This window comes from Rousettus aegyptiacus, unplaced genomic scaffold (assembly GCF_014176215.1).
Source record: "Rousettus aegyptiacus isolate mRouAeg1 unplaced genomic scaffold, mRouAeg1.p scaffold_m13_p_2, whole genome shotgun sequence".
NCBI classification, from domain to species: Eukaryota; Metazoa; Chordata; class Mammalia; order Chiroptera; family Pteropodidae; genus Rousettus; species Rousettus aegyptiacus.
The window spans coordinates 4,819,950-4,836,420 of record NW_023416295.1 but is presented as its reverse complement, the minus strand read 5'-3'; the positions used below and the strand labels follow the sequence as shown (position 1 = coordinate 4,836,420).

The following is a 16,471-nucleotide window of genomic DNA, read 5'->3' as shown; positions in this document are numbered from 1 at the left end:
CTTGGTGTGCGGCCACAGCCTTAACGAGGTCACTCCACTTCCAGCCCCGTGTTCTTTCCCCTGAGGGCGGGGCAGGTCCCTCGGCCCCCAGCAGGCCGCTGGGTTTAAGGTGGTGCCGGCCCCCAGGGGGGACACAGGAAAAGGACCAGCTAGCAGGGACAGGGTGGGTTGGAGAGCCGGACTCTGAGCGCCAGAAGGGGGCCGCCTGGGTGCTCTTCCTTCTGGTTTGGGGGGACAGCTTAGTCCCTCACTGCCCACTCCCCCGAGACCTGTGGTCCCCCGGCCGTTTCCCTCCCGGACTCCTCTTGGTCTTGGGGGTCGAGGAGGAGTGGGGCAGTGCCAGGGCTGCCCCAGGCCTAACCACGTCTAGGTGTGGAAACCCCAGGTTATTTGGGGGCACCTGTCCCCCAAAACCCACAGAGCTCCTGGGAATTTCCAAGAGAATTAGGCTTCCAGGGGCACCTCTGTCTGGTTTCCTGGCCCCTCAGAACATGCGTTTCCTCATCCCTGCTCGGAAGAGGCCTTTTGCTCTCCCCTCTGCCCACCAGGAATTCCTCAGGGACCTGGGCCTTTCTTCCTGGCCTCCTTTCTGGGTGGATTCCCGATCCACACTCACTCCATTCCCTGTTCCCAGACTGAGTCCCCAGGCGTCTGTACTTGCCCAAATCCAGCAAGACTGCCCTGATTTTTAAAGAGACCTCAGGATTAGGTTTTTTTTGTTTGTTTGTTTGTTTTTCTGAATGAGATAACATCAACCAAAACTAAAAAGTGAGCCCTTGCTGATAAGCCAAGAGTTTATCTGCTTGCCTTTAATTTTGGCAACACCTGGATGAAGAGGGAATTGGAAGCCCAGAGAGTTCCAAGTAACTCACCTAGGGACAGACGCACAGTGCAGGATGTCACCAGGGCTTTGAATAAGGGGAGTCTGACCCCAGGAGCACACTCCCAGACACTGCCGTCTCCCCTCTTCCTCGGGGGGAGCCCATCGAGTAGGGGTTCCCAACCCCCGGGCTGTGGACCGGTACCAGTCCCTGGCCTGTTAGGAACCAGGTCACACAGCGGGAGGTGAGTGGTGGGCTAGCGAGCTAGCTAGACTTCATCCGTATCTGCAGCTGTTCCCCAGCGCTGGCATCACCACCTCAGCTCCACCTCAGATCGTCAAGGCATTAGGTTCTCATAGGAGCACCGGTCCCCGGTGCCACGAAGGCTGGGGACCGCTGCCATAGAGGCTCCAGCAGAAGGAGTCATTACTGTTGTATTTACGTCGCTGAGTCGGAGGCTTCCCTAGGCGCATCTGTGTCCCCGTCATTCGTCATTCATAGTTAGAAGGTTTTTGGTATTTGTGCCTTCAGTGTGGCCAAAACGCTTTGCGCCACTGACCTGTTATCTTCTTGTCACCGGCGTGATCCTTTTGGGGGTGGCCATGGCGGCTGGTTCGCTTTGCTTTCATTCTGGGCTGCTGGCTTCAGCAGGAGAATTTGGATTCAGCTAAAACCTCCCTGACCGAGGCTTTTCCGCTGTTGAGTTACAGCATCCAGTTTGAGAGCATGAGGCTCACGCAGCTTGGTGCAGTGAGCCGCTGCCCTGGGCAGTCGCCCCCTGCCCTCTCCCCCCAACCCCTGTGGCAGTTCTGGGCAGGGGCAGTGCACTCCGCCACATGCATTTGGGACAAAGCAGTTTTCCCTGATTGTGTCGAAGCCTGGGTAGCAGCCACCTGGCTCTGCCTCCCCTCTGCTCTCTTGCGAGGTGCTGAGCGCACAGTGGGTGCTCTGTAGTGGGGTGGCCCTCAGCTCTGCCCCCACCCCCCACTTTTCTTTCTGAACTTTTGGACACCGTGTATGGTAGATGGAACTACTAGGCACTGTGGCTGAGGGCGGAGATGGGGCCCGACCTCCACTGGTCTCCTGCAGCCTGCGAAGGGCGTGGCCTTTTACCAGAAAATGAAGGACATTTGCTGGTGATGAGCCCCCGCGGCATGGCTCTGCCCGGAACCGGCGAAGCGGGCAGTCACCCCTGCCTGGTGCCACCCTCGCTTCGCCACTGCCCGCCCTGCAGCTCTTCGTGCTAGGGCCCCAGCTGGGCCCCCGCCTTAGTCTGCTCAACCCCGCGCTCCCCAGAAAAATCCATCCTGCACGCTGAGCTGAGAGGCCTTTCTGAAACGGCTACCCGATGTCACGTCTCTGCCTCAGACTCTCTGGGGGTTGCCCTCTACTGCCCTTAGGAAGATATAAGTCTCCCAGAATGCTTTGTGGGAGCCCTGTGCACCATTCCGGGACGTCCTGGCACCTCTGGACTGAACCGGTGACAGTGGCTCCCACCGTCCCTCCTGGGAGTTCCTGCCCTTGCGTCCCAGCTGCCTCCTTCTACTCCAGCCCAGCCCAAGTTCAAGTTTGGGCCTTCTCACAGCTGAACTGTCTCTTTGTGCCTCTGCCTCCCTGCTGGGACTGGTCTTTGTGCTTTTCCTTCTGCTCTGGAAAGGCCCCAGGTAGGTGGGGGCCAGGTGGCAAGTGAGTGAATGAAATGCCACAGAGCCAGCCGCTTATCTAAACCCTGCGGGGAGCGGAGTTTGGAAATCAAAAGACTCTGGGCTCCAGCTTTTGTATTAACTCCTCGGAGTCCCCCCAGGCCCTTGCTCAGAGCCTGCTTACTCTTACTTTGATAACAGACTGGGCGATCTGGTTTCCTGGCCTGCAGCAAATGGGAGGAAAAAAGGAAGGAAGGAGGAGCAGATGATTTGACAGCTGGGGAGGACCCACACAAAGGACAGGAAATCAGAAACTCAGAGAATGGGCAGCCTGGGAGGTTCAGAGGAGGGGTCCTGAGGCTCAGTTAGGGACACTCACTGGGAGAAGGGGGAGAGCCCTGGGAAAGGCCACCTGCCTTGGGTGATAGTCTGGCACAGCTGCCCTTTTCCTACTCGAAAGAGCTTGGGCACCATGGGGCGCCTCATAGAAATGCAGGTTCTGATCTGACCATCGCGGGTGACCACAAGGCTGCCGGTCCAGGGACCACAGTTTGAGTAACTAGCCCTTGCCCATTTGAAAAAGCAGTGCACGATTTCCATGCAAGGCCTTTCTGGGGTAAAAAAAAAAAAAAAAAATGCAGGGGTGTTCGATATCCTGGTGGCCTCTGAGGCATAGGTGATCCCCCCAACACTAAGGCATTTTCTGGGGCACTGCTGTTCTCCTCAGAGCCCCCCCTCCCTCTGAGGAATCCCTGGGGAGTTTCTGATGGCTGAGCCTCAGGCAGACAAAGGCCACCGGCCTCTTTCTTCCTTTCTGGCAAAGTTATTCTGGGGCTTTCTTGGTGAAAGCCAAGAAAACCCAGGGGCTCTGCACAGTGGAAGCCGAGAGAGCAAGCGATTCATGGAAAGTGGAGGGGCCCTGGGTGGACACTGGGAACCGGCCTGCCCCCTGCTAGAGGGCCTCTGGTGGGGTGAGGGTCAGGCGTCGCCTGGGCCCCTGTGGCCAGACGGGGGACCTCCCCAGCTCCTGGCACACACAGCTGTGGGCCCTGAGTTTGGAGAGCTCAGCCTGTCCTGCCTCAGCCACCCTACTGCACCTTCCACCGATGGCCATAGTCAGGAGCAGAGCCTTTCACAGGAGCCCGTGGAAGCAGACCCGACCCTCTTGCTTAGGATGGGCTGGGCTCTGGGTCGCTCAGTAAGGGCTCATGGAGGTTCAGCAAAAGGGGCCACGGCAGCCTGTGGACCTGTGCTGCCCCCAGAATGCTCAAGGGGTGGAAGCTGTTTGAGGTCCAGCTGGGTGTGAGCAGGTCTTCGGAGCAGAAGTCCTGGAAGCTGTCTGCCTCCCCTTTATGGCTGCAGACAGGCACTGCTTTTAGAAACAACTGCGACTCATCGTCGACTGCTTACCAGGTGCAGGGGCCGGGCCACCCAGTTATCTCCTCTTGGCCCCCTTCCCGCCCCGCAAGGCATAGCTGGCTCCCTTGCACTCAGTCTGCGAGAGAGATGGAAGGCTGGGCTTGAACCCGACCTGTGTCTGCGGGGTCCCCAGTGCCGAAGGGACTGGAGCCTCTCCCTGACAGATCCCGGAGACCATAAAGATGACAAGGACCGAGGAAACGTTAAAGCAAAACATGGGGAAAGGTCTCTAATCCGGAGGAGGGCTAGAGGGAAGCCCCAGGAGACACAAGGAAGGGGTTGGGGTCTGGGAATTTCTTAAATAAGAAAAACCTGGGTTAAAACTTAAATTTAAAAGAAAAACTGGTATAAGGAGCCAGGATGTTGGTGTGGGGGAGGAGGGAGCCAAGGGCTTAAGGAAACTTCAATAAGCCTGCAAGCATTTGAAAGATGTAAACAGTCGGGAGGAAAAGAAAATATTTTGACCCTTTGAAATAGGGGGAGAGGAAATGCAGGTTTAGGCCAGGCTTGTAGGGAGACAGAGCCCCAGATAGGTTTAGAGCTGGGACCCTGTGGGGCCTCATTCGGCCAGGGCTGCCCTGCCTCCCCAGGTCCCCTCCTTCTTGGTTGTCCTGGGGCTGGGGAGGGCCATCTGTCTCCAGGAAGAAGTCCCTGGCTGATGGCCCTGCCAGATGAACCATGCCAGAGGGTGTGACCTGGGCAGGCCACTCTAGGGGTTGGTTGTTCCCTTTTCTCGGGGCTGAATTCCAAATTGCCAGGAAGGTGACAGCATTTTCATAGGGGCGGGACACAGAAAGCAAAGAGTTTTCCAGAGTGAAGAAAACATATCCAGCTGCATTCGCCTGTCCCACAGGCCCGAAAGTCTGGTGTGAGATCTGGCAGCCTTGTCTAAAGGGGCTTCCACACTGCAGTTGCTTGAGGCTCTGGGCAGGTTAAAGAAGATGGTTTTAGCCCCTGGGCCAGTCGCAGGCACCTCCAGCTTCCTGCAGCCAGCCACGCCCTCTGTGGGATGCGGTAATGACATTGGAAGTTCTACAGCCTTCAGAAGAAAGGCCTTTAGCTTCCCAATAGCTGACTTCCCAGGAAACTTCTCTCTGCTTTAGCCTTGGCTGGCTGCCTCTGCTGACTGTCACTGGAGGGGCAGCCTTGGCGTTCTGTAAAGACTGACCTCGTGTCAAATCTGCCTCCCCCAGCACCTGCCTCTGCTGGCCGTGTAGCTCAGCCCCAGGGGCGGGACACAGGCTTGGGCATCAGGATGGGAGTCCTCCTGGTTAACCTTGTTGGGCCTCGTGACCTTGGGCTGATTGACCTTGATGGGCCTTATTCCTTCCCCCACCAGAGGGTACTGCGCCCCTCAGAGGAGTGTTGGGTGGTTAAATAATGAAATTATTTGAAGGGCTCAGCTGGTGAGATTTTCCCCAAATGTTTGTAAGATGGCAACATTAGTATTCTCTTGGCCAAAAATGAATGCCTTTGCGTATTTGGGTGGTCCAGATCACCATGCTTTTAGACCAAAATCTGAATCTCCCCACAATCGAGACTCAGCGACATGGCCCCGATCATTTCTACCAAAGGCCCCAATACAAATTTAAAAGGTACAAATCTGAGTTACAACAGTGGGCACTCTGCCCCCAGGGCTCCCACTGTCTCGAGGGGCACACAGTATAAGCTCAGGTCATTACCGTCTTGCCTTCCCCGTGCCCATATGCAGCTGGGCGCTTCCCCCTGGGAAGTCCCGGGTCACTTTTGATCCGTGGAAACTGGCTTTGCTCGCCGACTTCATTGTTTTCACCGTCTGTCAGCACTTCGCAGCGCTTGAGTTAAAGGAGGCAATTTGCCAAGTGCCCGGCACTTAGTAAGCTCTCAATAAAACAATGCACGCAGGCGGCTGTCATTAAATCTTCATAGGACTCGTTAGGATGAGAAGGATTCGCAGGGGAGACAGTGAGTCGTGAGCGGCAAAGCCGGACAGCTGTAGTTCTTAGGCACCTTGAATCTCGCCGTGGGCGCAGCATGCACGCACGGTCTCCGAGGCTTCGAGAGAGGCAGGCGAAGCAGATGTCCCCGGGGCCCCAGGAGGCTTCCCTGCCTCTAGTACATGCAGGCCCTGGAGGAAGGGACCGTGGACGGCCCTCGCAGACGCTCTGCATTGTAAATCTCAGCTCCGCAGGGAAGGGCGGGGATGGTCACCCTGCAGTCCTGCCGGGACTTACGTAGATGGCACCTGCCCAGTGCTTCCAGCAGCCTGTGCTGGAGTCCCCGGGAGTGAGGGCGGAGGCTGGCTCGCGACGCCTCCCGTCCCTGCCCTTCTTGGCCTTCGAGATGCCCCGTCTTCATCTACACACAGTCTTTATTCCTGTGCCAAGCCGGTGGCTCCCGGCAGGACACCCGCTGAGCCTGCTCTAGCTGCAGCTCTGGCCCTTTGCTCTCCTGAGATCTGCCCACTGGGGCGGTGGGCTTCTGCTTCCAGGCAGAACAAAGTGGTCCAACCAAATTTTCCTGCCCGTTTAAAGAAACTGGAATTCCTTTCACTCGTTGCCCAGACTTTGCCAAGGCTCTTTCTGACATTCCTGTCCTTTTTCCTTAGGCCTGGAGAACGTTTTCTAAATCTTTTAGACTCCTCTCAGTCGGAACCCCAGAAGAGAAATGCAAGGGTATCGTCCCTGACCGCTCCCAACGCGCGCATGGCCTCCCGTGCACAGCCCCTTCGCGCCTCGGAGGCGGTGCCGGCTCTGGCTTGGGCGTGGGTGTGCGGGAGGCCCGAGTGAGGACAGCTCCCGCCTCGCTCCCCGACCTCCTCTGATCCCCATCCTCGCCCCGGTTCGGCTCATCGCCTCCTCCTGGGCCCGCCTCTCTCTGTCCACCCGAGCTTTGCAGCTGGTCCCTTCCTGCTTTCACTTCTCCGTCCTTTCTCCTCTGCGTCCGACCCTGACGACCTCTGCCCCGAATGACCGTCGTCTCGAATGCCCCATCCTTCATCGCTTCAGCCTGCCCAGCAGACTTTCGTGGAACGTGCGCCGTGTGCTGAGCGGAGCGGCGGGCGCACGACCTCGTGTTGAGTCTCGGCGTGGGGTCGGCTGTCATGGTCGCTGGGCTGGGCTCCCTGCTGACGTGGAGCTGCCCGGAGAGGCGTTTCCGGAGTTCCGGAGTGGCGTCCTTGGAATGCCAGATGTCCAGGCACACCTCCCTCCAGTGGAAATTCCCCGCCACCCGGGACGGTGGGGTCAGATGAGTCTGTGTGCTGCTTCCCTCAGACACATGACCCCATGGAAGGCTCTGGAAAGTCCCACATGGGAGAAGCCTGTGTTCTTTGACTAGGACTCTCTGTAAGGGACCGTCGCCCCGACCAGGTAGGAGAGTTCTCCTTACCTCAGGTCTTCTTCTAGTCACTGTTTTTGCCAGAAAGTTCTTCCCTGTGTTGGCTACACAGAGCCCAGCTCTTGGCTGTCCCTTGGGGGAGGTTCCCGGGGTGTTTAAATGCATAATCTGAAGACAGCTCTCTGCTTCCTGGGGCCAAAATAATCCAGGTTCCTCCTACGCTCATCCTCGCTCTGGGTCTTAAAGTCCGTTCACCACCTGGGGCGTCCCCACTGACCAGGCCTTGTCCCCTGACGCGCAGGGTGGGCCGCGGTGGAGCACACCGTCATGCGGCGGGGAGGACAGCTGTCCCCCGCATCCGGGAGTCGGAACTTTTCGTTCTCTCACGATTCTCTACCCGCTGCGGGTCTGGCAGCCCCCAGGCTCACCGGGGCGTCGCAAACCTCCACCCCACTCCTTCCCTCGACCCCAGGGCTGGGAAAGTCAGTTTGGGGGACTCAGTTTCTGGACCTCGCCGTTTTTTTTTTTTTTTTCCCCAATTGTGGTAAGATACACAGAACACACCGTTTACTATTACAGGCATTTTTAAGTGTGCAGTCCGGTAGCGTTCTGTGCATTCATATCGTTGTGCGACCGTCACCACCGGCCGTCTCTGTAACTCTTCCTCCCGTAAAACTGAAACTGGGAATGATGGCAATTAAGTGATAACTCCCCCTCCCCCCACCGAACCTCCCGCCGTTCCACTTTCGGTATCTGTAGATGTGACTGTTCTGGGGACCTCACGTAAGTGGAATCGTACAGTATTTATTCGCGTTGTAGCAAGTATCAGAACTTCCTTCCTTTTTAGGGCTAAATAGGACTCCACTGTGTATACATTTTGTTTATCCGTTTATGTGTCTGTGGACATTTGCGGTGTGGACACCTTTGGCTATTGTGAATAATGCTGCTGTGAACATGGGTGCACCAATATCAGTTTGAGTCCCTATTTTCAATTATTCAAAGTATGATTTTACCTGTCTCTTCCTTGAGGATCCTCAGTGTCGCCAGCAGACGCCCAGGGGTCTCGCCTGCAGCCTTTAGCACCTTGCCGAGTGATACTTCCAGGCACGGAGGCGGCGCCCAGCGGGGGCAGAGTTAGAAAGTGCCACGCGGAGGGCGGCAGTGCCAGCCGAGCACCGGCGGCGGATGGACAGTGGGTGCTGTCAGAGGTCAGAGGAGGAAGGGGGCAGCTCCCCGAGCTCTGGGGTACAGAAGGCCACCGAAGAGTGAGGGGCGGGTGGGCGGTTCATTCCGGGTAGGAGGAATGGCATGAGTAGGCCACTGCGTTTGGGACAGCGTGCGTCAGGGAGTGTGGCCTCATCTGCAGCCCGACCACATGGGCCTCAAAATGCCACCGGCCCACAGACATAGCTCTCTGGTTGCCTACGGGCTGCATTTCTTGGTGGGTGGCGGTGTGGTTCCCAGCAACAGTGGGTTTTTGTTGTTAGGTCAGGAGGAAGCGGGGTGAGCGGTGGTGTTATAGATAATGAAAAAAAAAAAAAAGGATTTGTTCGCTTATTTAATGTTTTAAAGTCGTAAAATACACATAAAACTTACCATCTTAACTATCACATGTACATCACACTCTCGTGTGACCGTCACCACCATCCGCCTCTTTTCTCATCCCAAACTGAAGCTCTAGCCCGTCGGATGGTGACTCCCCATCCCCCTGTCACCCCCGCGGTCCCTCGTACCCCTGTGCTACTGTCCGAATCCTAGATACCTCCAAGCAGTGGACTTATGCCGTATTTGTCCTTTGTGTCTGGCTTATCAACCCTAGTGTAATGTTGTCAAGGTTCACGCACGTTGTAGCATGTATTGAAACGTCATTCTTTTTTATTGTAATAGTCTATCGTATAAATACGCCACCTCCCGTCGTATGTGTATACCGCATTTTGTTTAACCATTCATCCGTCAGTGGACCCTGGAAGAAGGGTGTTATGGACGGATTTGTTGTTTAAAGCAAGTTATTCATGCCTGAGCAGCAAGGGGTCTCTGGGTAGTAGGAAATAAGATGCACTTGAGAGAGGGAGACCAGGGGGTCTGAGGGAACCCGGGAACAGCCCAAATGTGGAGAGAAGGGGGTTGGACCTGTCAGGACGGAAGAAGGCTGTAGACGGTCTGACTGGGCTGGCCCAGGCACTCAGGAGCAGAGGCCGGGGGCTGGGATCCCGCCGCGTGGCGAGGCTGGCTCTGTTTCCCAGCAGGATGATAGGGGGCCTGGAGGACCAGCCAGCAGAGGTGCTGGTTCTGGGGTTGAAGCTCAGCCAGGAGGGCAGGGCCGGGACCGCTCCGGGCTGTCACTCACACACAGGTGACCGTTCGGGCCTGGAGACTAGATGAGTGAGCCAGAGGACAAGGCATAAAACCTGAGCGCTGGGGCCAGGCCTGATTCACAGCCTTGTGCGAGGGCGGGAAGCAGAGAGGCCAGACCGGAGGATGGGGGGGCGGGGCGTTGGTGGACATGGGGCGGGGGGGGGGGGCAGGGCGGGGGGGGGGCAAGGCGGGGGCTCCCGGAATCGCTGCCACGCTCCGTGCGAACGTAGTAGGTGCTTGTGGCGCGCTCCTGCAGCTCCTTTGTGGTCCAGCATCAGGAGGTTCAGTGGATAATTATTGACCAAAACTGGGAGAAATAAAGGTAAACGGGCATGTTTTTTCGTCCTCGAGAAACTAGGGCTTAGTTAAGGAGACGCAGCGTGAAAACGGACACGCAGTGCAAGGTCCACCTGCAGTCGGACCGTGCAGAGCCCAAGGGCGTTTCGAGGAGAGGAGGGTCCCCCCCCCCCCCCCGTGCGGTGACCCGGGCGTGGGCTGCAAAGCGCGAGGTATTTGAGAAGTTTTCCGATCAATCGGGCCGAAGTGACCACGCGGAGCGATTATCGCGCGAGCAGCGCGTGTCCTTCCGCTCTGGCCGCGGTCGCCCGTCATCAGCGCCCTGCCTTTGACCCCGCAGGTACGATGCCGGGCACGACGGCTTCATCGACCTCATGGAGCTGAAGCTGATGATGGAGAAGCTGGGGGCCCCCCAGACCCACCTGGGCCTGAAGAGCATGATCAAGGAGGTGGACGAGGACTTCGACGGCAAGCTCAGCTTGCGCGAGGTACCTGTGACCTGCCGCCCGGGGCCTGGCGGGGCCGTGGCCCTGAGGGGACCTGGACCTCCTGGGGCCCTGGAGGACAGGGGGCTTAACGCCTCTCCGGAGGGCTGTTTAGAGGTGTCACCTACAGTTCCGCTTTTAAAAATAACTTAAGGGGCTAGTGAACCTCGTTGCGGTGGGAGGAAATGCTCAGAAAGATGGAACGTCCCATGGGTAGAATAGCCTCGTGTGGGTAAAAGGGCATCCGCGCGGCCAGCTCTGGACGGTGCTCATCTAAATAGTCACAGTGCGTGTTTGTGGGTGCGAAGTTGCTTTATAATTTTATATTTTTTAATACATGAAAACTTTTAGTATTTATAATGAGCGTTTTAAAATAGTGAGAAAAGCAGCTAAGCAAAGGGTCTTACTTTGTGCCCAGGGTCACCCCCCCCCCCCACTCCCAGATAGTCCAAGAAGGGGCTTTTTGGCCTTCGAACCCCTGAAACTGCGGATATCTCCTTGGAAGAGCGCACGTAGATTTGCTGGCTCACCCCCTGTGGGGGGCAGCCTGGGTGTCAGGCCGTTCCCATTTGGGGGGCGAAGGCCATTGGGTTTCTTCCACGCTCAGGACCTGCTCCCCCAAGGAGAGAATGCCACAGCTCGTGCGTTTGAGTTTCATTAAGAGGCTTCCCGGTATGTCGGTGTGGCCTGGCCTTAGAATGTTTGGTCACAACGTCTGGGCCGGAGGCCGGCGGCCGGCGGCATCAGCCCAGCTGCTGCAGTCTGTTCTGAGCTGTGCCTCAGTGGAGCCGGGACTGGACAGGACTGTCCTTGCTCCCTGGTGCGTACCCTCGGTTACTCCAGAGACCGTGCAGCGCTAGCATCCTGGCTTCGGGTGGCCAGACTTTGGCCGAGTACCGGTCTCCTGTCCCGGCTGGAGCGGGCCCGGGATGCTCTCCTTGGGGCCTCTGTCACTGACTGGCAGCCACGAGTCCCCTCCCAGCCGCGACGACGCTGGTCTTGGCCCTCAGTGCCCACACATCACCTCCAGGTTCCCCCCTCTCTTCCAGTGCTGATCTGACAGACGCGAGGATGGAGGGACGCGGGAAACCCGTGCCGGGCGTGGCCCTCGGGGCATCTAGCCCAGCCTTCCCACTGCAGAGCTAGGAGCCGGAGTGCCGGAAAGGCCAGCGTTTCCCTGAAGTCAGGCCCGAGCTCGGGGCTGGGCCTGGGCCGCGGCCTCCCTGCCACGGGGCCTCGCGACCGTCATCATGTCCTCGCTCGCCTTCCCCGCCGCCCCTCTGCCTCCCTCGCGTCCTTGTGCGTCATGCCGGGCACTGGCGCTTTCTAACCCAGGTGGCCCTGGGGTGCAGCAGGTCCAGCTTCTGCCTGGGTGAAGCCTTGAAGGCCGCACTGGGGGAAGAGCATCAGTGATGAAGTGGTGATCTCCGGGGAACAGAAGTCGAGAGAGAGAGAGAGAGAGAGAGAGAGAGAGAGAGAGAGAGAGAGTCGGGAGGTCTGTGCGTGGCGGTTGTCAGCTGCGCGGAGACACAGCCCCTGGCCCGCCTTTTCCCCGGGGCTCCACACAGAGCCGCCTGGCTCCCCTGGGGCATGCCACCTTCTGAGCCTCAGTGTGTCTGTCTTGAAATAGGGGCGTGACTAGCTTTCCCTCAGGACCGTTGCGAGAACCAAGCACTCTTTCTCCGCCTGGATCAGTTAGGACTCTTGGTGCTGAGTGACAGAGAATGCCACCCAACGTCGATGAGGAGGAAATAGCTGTTGGCTCGCGCACCCGGGAGATGAAGAAGTAGAAGTCTCTGGGCACGCGTCGTCCATATCTCGACGATGCCTTCTGTGCCCACCCCCCCTTCTCCTCCCACGTAGGGTGTGGTCCCCGGGGCCTGCAAGATGGCTGACAGCAGCGCCACGGTAGAGTGCCTCGGTTAATCGACCCTCGTGGATAGAGAGCTTCTTTCTCCCAGAGTTTGTACCAGTCCCAGAGGAAGGCCTCTGACCGGCCGTACTGGGGACACAGGCCCTCCTCCTGGACCAGTCGTTGACTTCAGGGTACCGTGACCGTGTACGCCCAGGTCACGCGCCCCGGGATGCCGCTGTGAGTGGCGGGGCCGTCACCACGTGGGACAGGGGTTCCAGCTAGACGTTGGTCTTCACTTTCACTGTCCTTCCTCACGACCTGACGCCTAGTAGGTGCTTAGTGAATGCCGTGGCCCTTTCTCTCTCTCTGGATTAACTCCGCGCCCAAACGAAGGTCCTTGGTCCAGAAGGTGTGTCTCCGTGCGGAACTCTTTTGATGCTTTTCTCCCACGGACAAGGCAACGGGTCTTTCTCTTAAACCATTTCTTTTCCGGTTACAAAAGTAATACACACACACCCTGGAGGCGTTTTGGAAAACGGCGTGCAGGGAACCACGAGAGACGAGGCAGCGCAGTGTTTCGTGACCAGAGGACAGGTGTCGGCAATGTGAAAAGTAGGGACAAAAGCAGATCACCAAGCTGTGTGTAAAGTAGGGTGGGATTTGTGGCTCGTGCGTGTGTCGTGTGAGTGCACAGACACCAGGGAGAAGCTACACGGATGGACCAAAGCTAGCAGCTCCATCCCCAGCGCTCTAATGGTCTAGAACCAGATTCCAGGCACCCCTCCCCCCGACCTCTTGTTAAGGTGCGTCGCTGGCAGCCCTGGCTGTGCTGGGTTGTCCACCTACCTGGGCACTGTTGGTTGGACTCCGGGGGGGACCCCTGGCCAAACTCAACTGGCTCTGCAAGGGGCTGTCCCGGGAAGTGCGGGGTGGCCGTTTTCTACCACGTGGACTAGACTCAGGAACCTGAGAAGGAACGCTGTCTCCAACCCCCAGAGGGTGGACTCCCCCAGTTCCGGTCCCCTTCTAGGCCACTGTATTTTGCCCTCGGGTTTTTGAAACATCCTTTTAGGGAATGACGACCTCCGTTTTGCTTAAGCCACCTTTGTGCCTGTTACTTGCAAACTAAGAGCTCTGTATGATACAGGCGAAGGGTTTGCATCTCTGGCTAGGGCCATGAAATTTTAAATCTCCAAAGTTTATCAGAAGCGTTTGATGGCTTATATCTGAGATCACTTTCGGCTTTTGCCAGTTCTGTCTGTTTCTTTGTTTTCTGCTTCTCTTTCCCTCCCCCGCTCTTTGCTCATAGCCACAGCTAGGACACTTTCCAACTCTCCACAACATACCAGCCTTTGTGGACTATAAATAGGAAGACAAACGAGGCTGGGCAGTGGGAGAAATTGTCATTCAGGGCTGACGATTGTAATAAAATTAAACGAGGATGTCTGGCATGCTTTATGGAAGGCTGAATATTTTCAGGTTGAGCTGGATTTTGTTCTTCTTCTTTAATTGGCTGGGGTGAGGGCAACCCCTAAGTTAGGACAGGGTTCCCTGTTGGTCATCGGCTGAGTTCGCAGAGCGAGAGGGAGTGTACACAGCCTAGATCTGCTCTGGGGGTGGGTGAAACGGTGGGGACACTTGAAGCCATTCCCTAAACACAGAGGAACAGTTGTCATCTCCCCTGTAGGGGTGAGAGACTCCCTTGCATCCCCCAAGATCACTTGGATTGTTGCTAGGTTGGAGGCGGCGCCCCATCTTTCCTGGGAGAAAGGCTTGATGCAGAGGGGCCACCTGTTTCGTGTTCGCCTTCGGGAGCGTTGCGTGTGTGTGTGTGTGTGTGTGCGCGCGCGCACGTGTGTCCGGGTGGGGGGCTTCTGTAACTAAATGCTTTAAGGACGGGTAGGGTACCGAGGGACAAGAACTTCGCTCCTTCCCACGGCTCACGTTTGCAACACTGAAGCCCTTGCAGCCCCGTGTCTTCCGTTGAGAGCCTGACCACAATCATCCCCATATCTCTCTTGCCCTCCCTTCTACCCTCGGAGGCCTCCCCTCCTTCAACGGGCTTGTTTTCCAAGACTGCTGGAGCCAGTGTTCTGGCTCTCATGGTTTGCAGCAAACCGAGTCTCTGCCGGCCCCTAGTGAGAGAGCTGGAAGCTGCAGCTGATGACAATGGCCGTGGCCTCCTGGGAGCTGCCTGTTCTCGAGCACCTCGCTCTATCCCTTGCTTGGCATTCGGCAGTGCCCACAGTGGAGTCAGGACCCCTGCGGCAAGAATTACAAAGAAAAGTTTGTTAATAAGGTGTTTTAGAGTGGCGGTGATGGAGGCTGAGACTCTCACTTAATGAGACACATTCCTCTCTAGGGATTAAGAGTCTCGGCAGTTAAAAGACACCCACAGTGGAATTTGGAGAGCCTGGCGAAGGTGTTTTAGCTCTCACTCTACTTTAGGTCATGTTCTTTCCTCTTGGGGAAGCCATTCTTTAGAGGAGATGGTCATGGAAAAGCCCCCAAAACTTGAAATTTCTCTGTAAGCATGTGCTTTTAGGCAGCACCTGAAAACCTGGAGAAGCCTCCTTCCCTGATGACTGGAAATGCATAATTCATATTCTTTCCAAATGGAAAAATAAATTAGAGAGGTTGGATAGCGGCTGTTTGACAAGCAAATTCACAAACATTCTTTAAAGAAGAAAAGTACAGAGCCATGAAACCGACTTGGGGAAGAGGAGGGCTCGCCTTTTCGGCTTGGCTTATTTATTTTCAGGTGTATTCTGCGGAGGCCTTAGTATACGTTGGATTTAAAGATTAATTCATTCAGGTCACATTCTGAATCTGGAGGAAGAGGATGGATTATTTAACAAATGGTGTGGGGATTACTAGCTAACCACTGGGAGGAAAATAAAGTTAATGATCAACATCACACAATAGATCAGAATAAATTTCCGAGATTAAATATTTACATGTTAAAAAAAAAAGCAGTCATAAAAGCAAAAAAGCAGTCATAAAAGCAAAACGTAGGTGATTGTTTCTATAACCTTGGTGGCAAAGAAGGTTTTTCCGAGCGTAAATAACACTGGTGGGAAAAAAGGGAAAGATGAATGGAGTTTGTGTAAAATACTTGAAGGTCGCTAAGTACCGTGGACAAAAGGACACGTGGCAGCACTCAAGCGTTTGAAACGAATCTGTAAAGATTCCTTAGACGACACCGAGAAAGGCAAACAACCTACTGAAAGGGGACGCGAGTGGAAAATACGAATGATAAAACACGTCGGAAATGTGAAATTATTTAGTTGTAAACATAGAACATTACAGGCCTATTGGACTTTTTCTTTCATGGCTGTAAACTAGGACGGTGCCTTTTTTTTTTTTTGCGTATGTAGGTAACGCTTCTGAAACCACCGAGTAGATTTGGGGGAGCTGGAAATAGGGTCCCAGCAGCAGATCTGATGGCGGGAAGGGCGAAAGCATTTCGTGGCTGGCGAATGTTTTCAAAGTGCCCTCGACGAAGGTTGAGTCAATTTACACTCTCCTCGACTAGGTACGAAGGGGCGCGTTTTCCATTTCGGCAGCGCGACGAGGGGCCGCATCGTGGCCGCGCGCACGCACGGCCGCCCGATTTCACAGGCTCGGCCGTGGCCCTGGCTCGGGCCGGAGGGGCTCGTGGTGCCTCTGTCGGTGATGCTGCCTCTGACTTGCGTCCACCTTTTCCCCGCCAGTTCCTGCTCATCTTCCACAAGGCGGCCGCCGGGGAGCTGCAGGAGGAGAGCGGGCTGATGGCACTGGCGAAGCTGTCCGAGATCGACGTGGCCCTGGAGGGCGTCAGAGGTGCCAAGGACTTCTTCGAAGCCAAGGTAAGGTGGCTCCCTCCTGTGCCGGACGGCTGCCCCCTCCCTCCGCCCTGTGCCACGGGAGCTGCCGGGCAGTGGCCATCTCATCGGCTCCCTCGGGACGAGGGGCAGGTAGATCGCGTGTGACCGCAGGGTAATGAGCGTGTGTCCGCCTGCAATCTGAAACTTAGAACGGAATGACAAACGAGTGGTCCGTGCACTGCATCCTGCTTTCGGGTTCAGACGGGTTTGCGGGTACAGTACTCCCAGATCGCCTCTTGATCCAGACTTTCCTAAAGAATTCCTCCCTCCCCAAAACCACGGTTCCTTGAACAGCTACCCCCATGTTTGCATCTCACACACCCGTGTGTACGCACGTGAGCAGTGCGGCCAGAGGAGGCAGCAGCCTCGGTGGCTTGCCCCAAGTCAGTCTTTGCTCCGTGGCGACGGCTGG

The 16,471-nt window shown here is 56.4% G+C and overlaps 1 protein-coding gene across 2 annotated transcripts in view; it reads left to right on the top strand.

Moving 5' to 3' along the window:
- EFHD1 (EF-hand domain family member D1) overlaps window positions 1–16,471 on the top strand; it is a 36,699-nt gene that overhangs the window by 10,551 nt on the left and 9,677 nt on the right. Inside the window, exons 1-3 of one of the 2 annotated variants that reach the window (XM_016134718.2) lie at window positions 7,098–7,233; window positions 10,194–10,341; window positions 15,907–16,041. In XM_016134718.2, the coding sequence (XP_015990204.1) occupies window positions 10,228–10,341; window positions 15,907–16,041 (249 nt within the window). In that variant the 5' untranslated portion in view covers window positions 7,098–7,233; window positions 10,194–10,227. Of the gene's footprint in view, window positions 1–7,097; window positions 7,234–10,193; window positions 10,342–15,906; window positions 16,042–16,471 lie in introns of those variants that run through there. The other variant, XM_016134717.2, reaches the window with a different exon arrangement.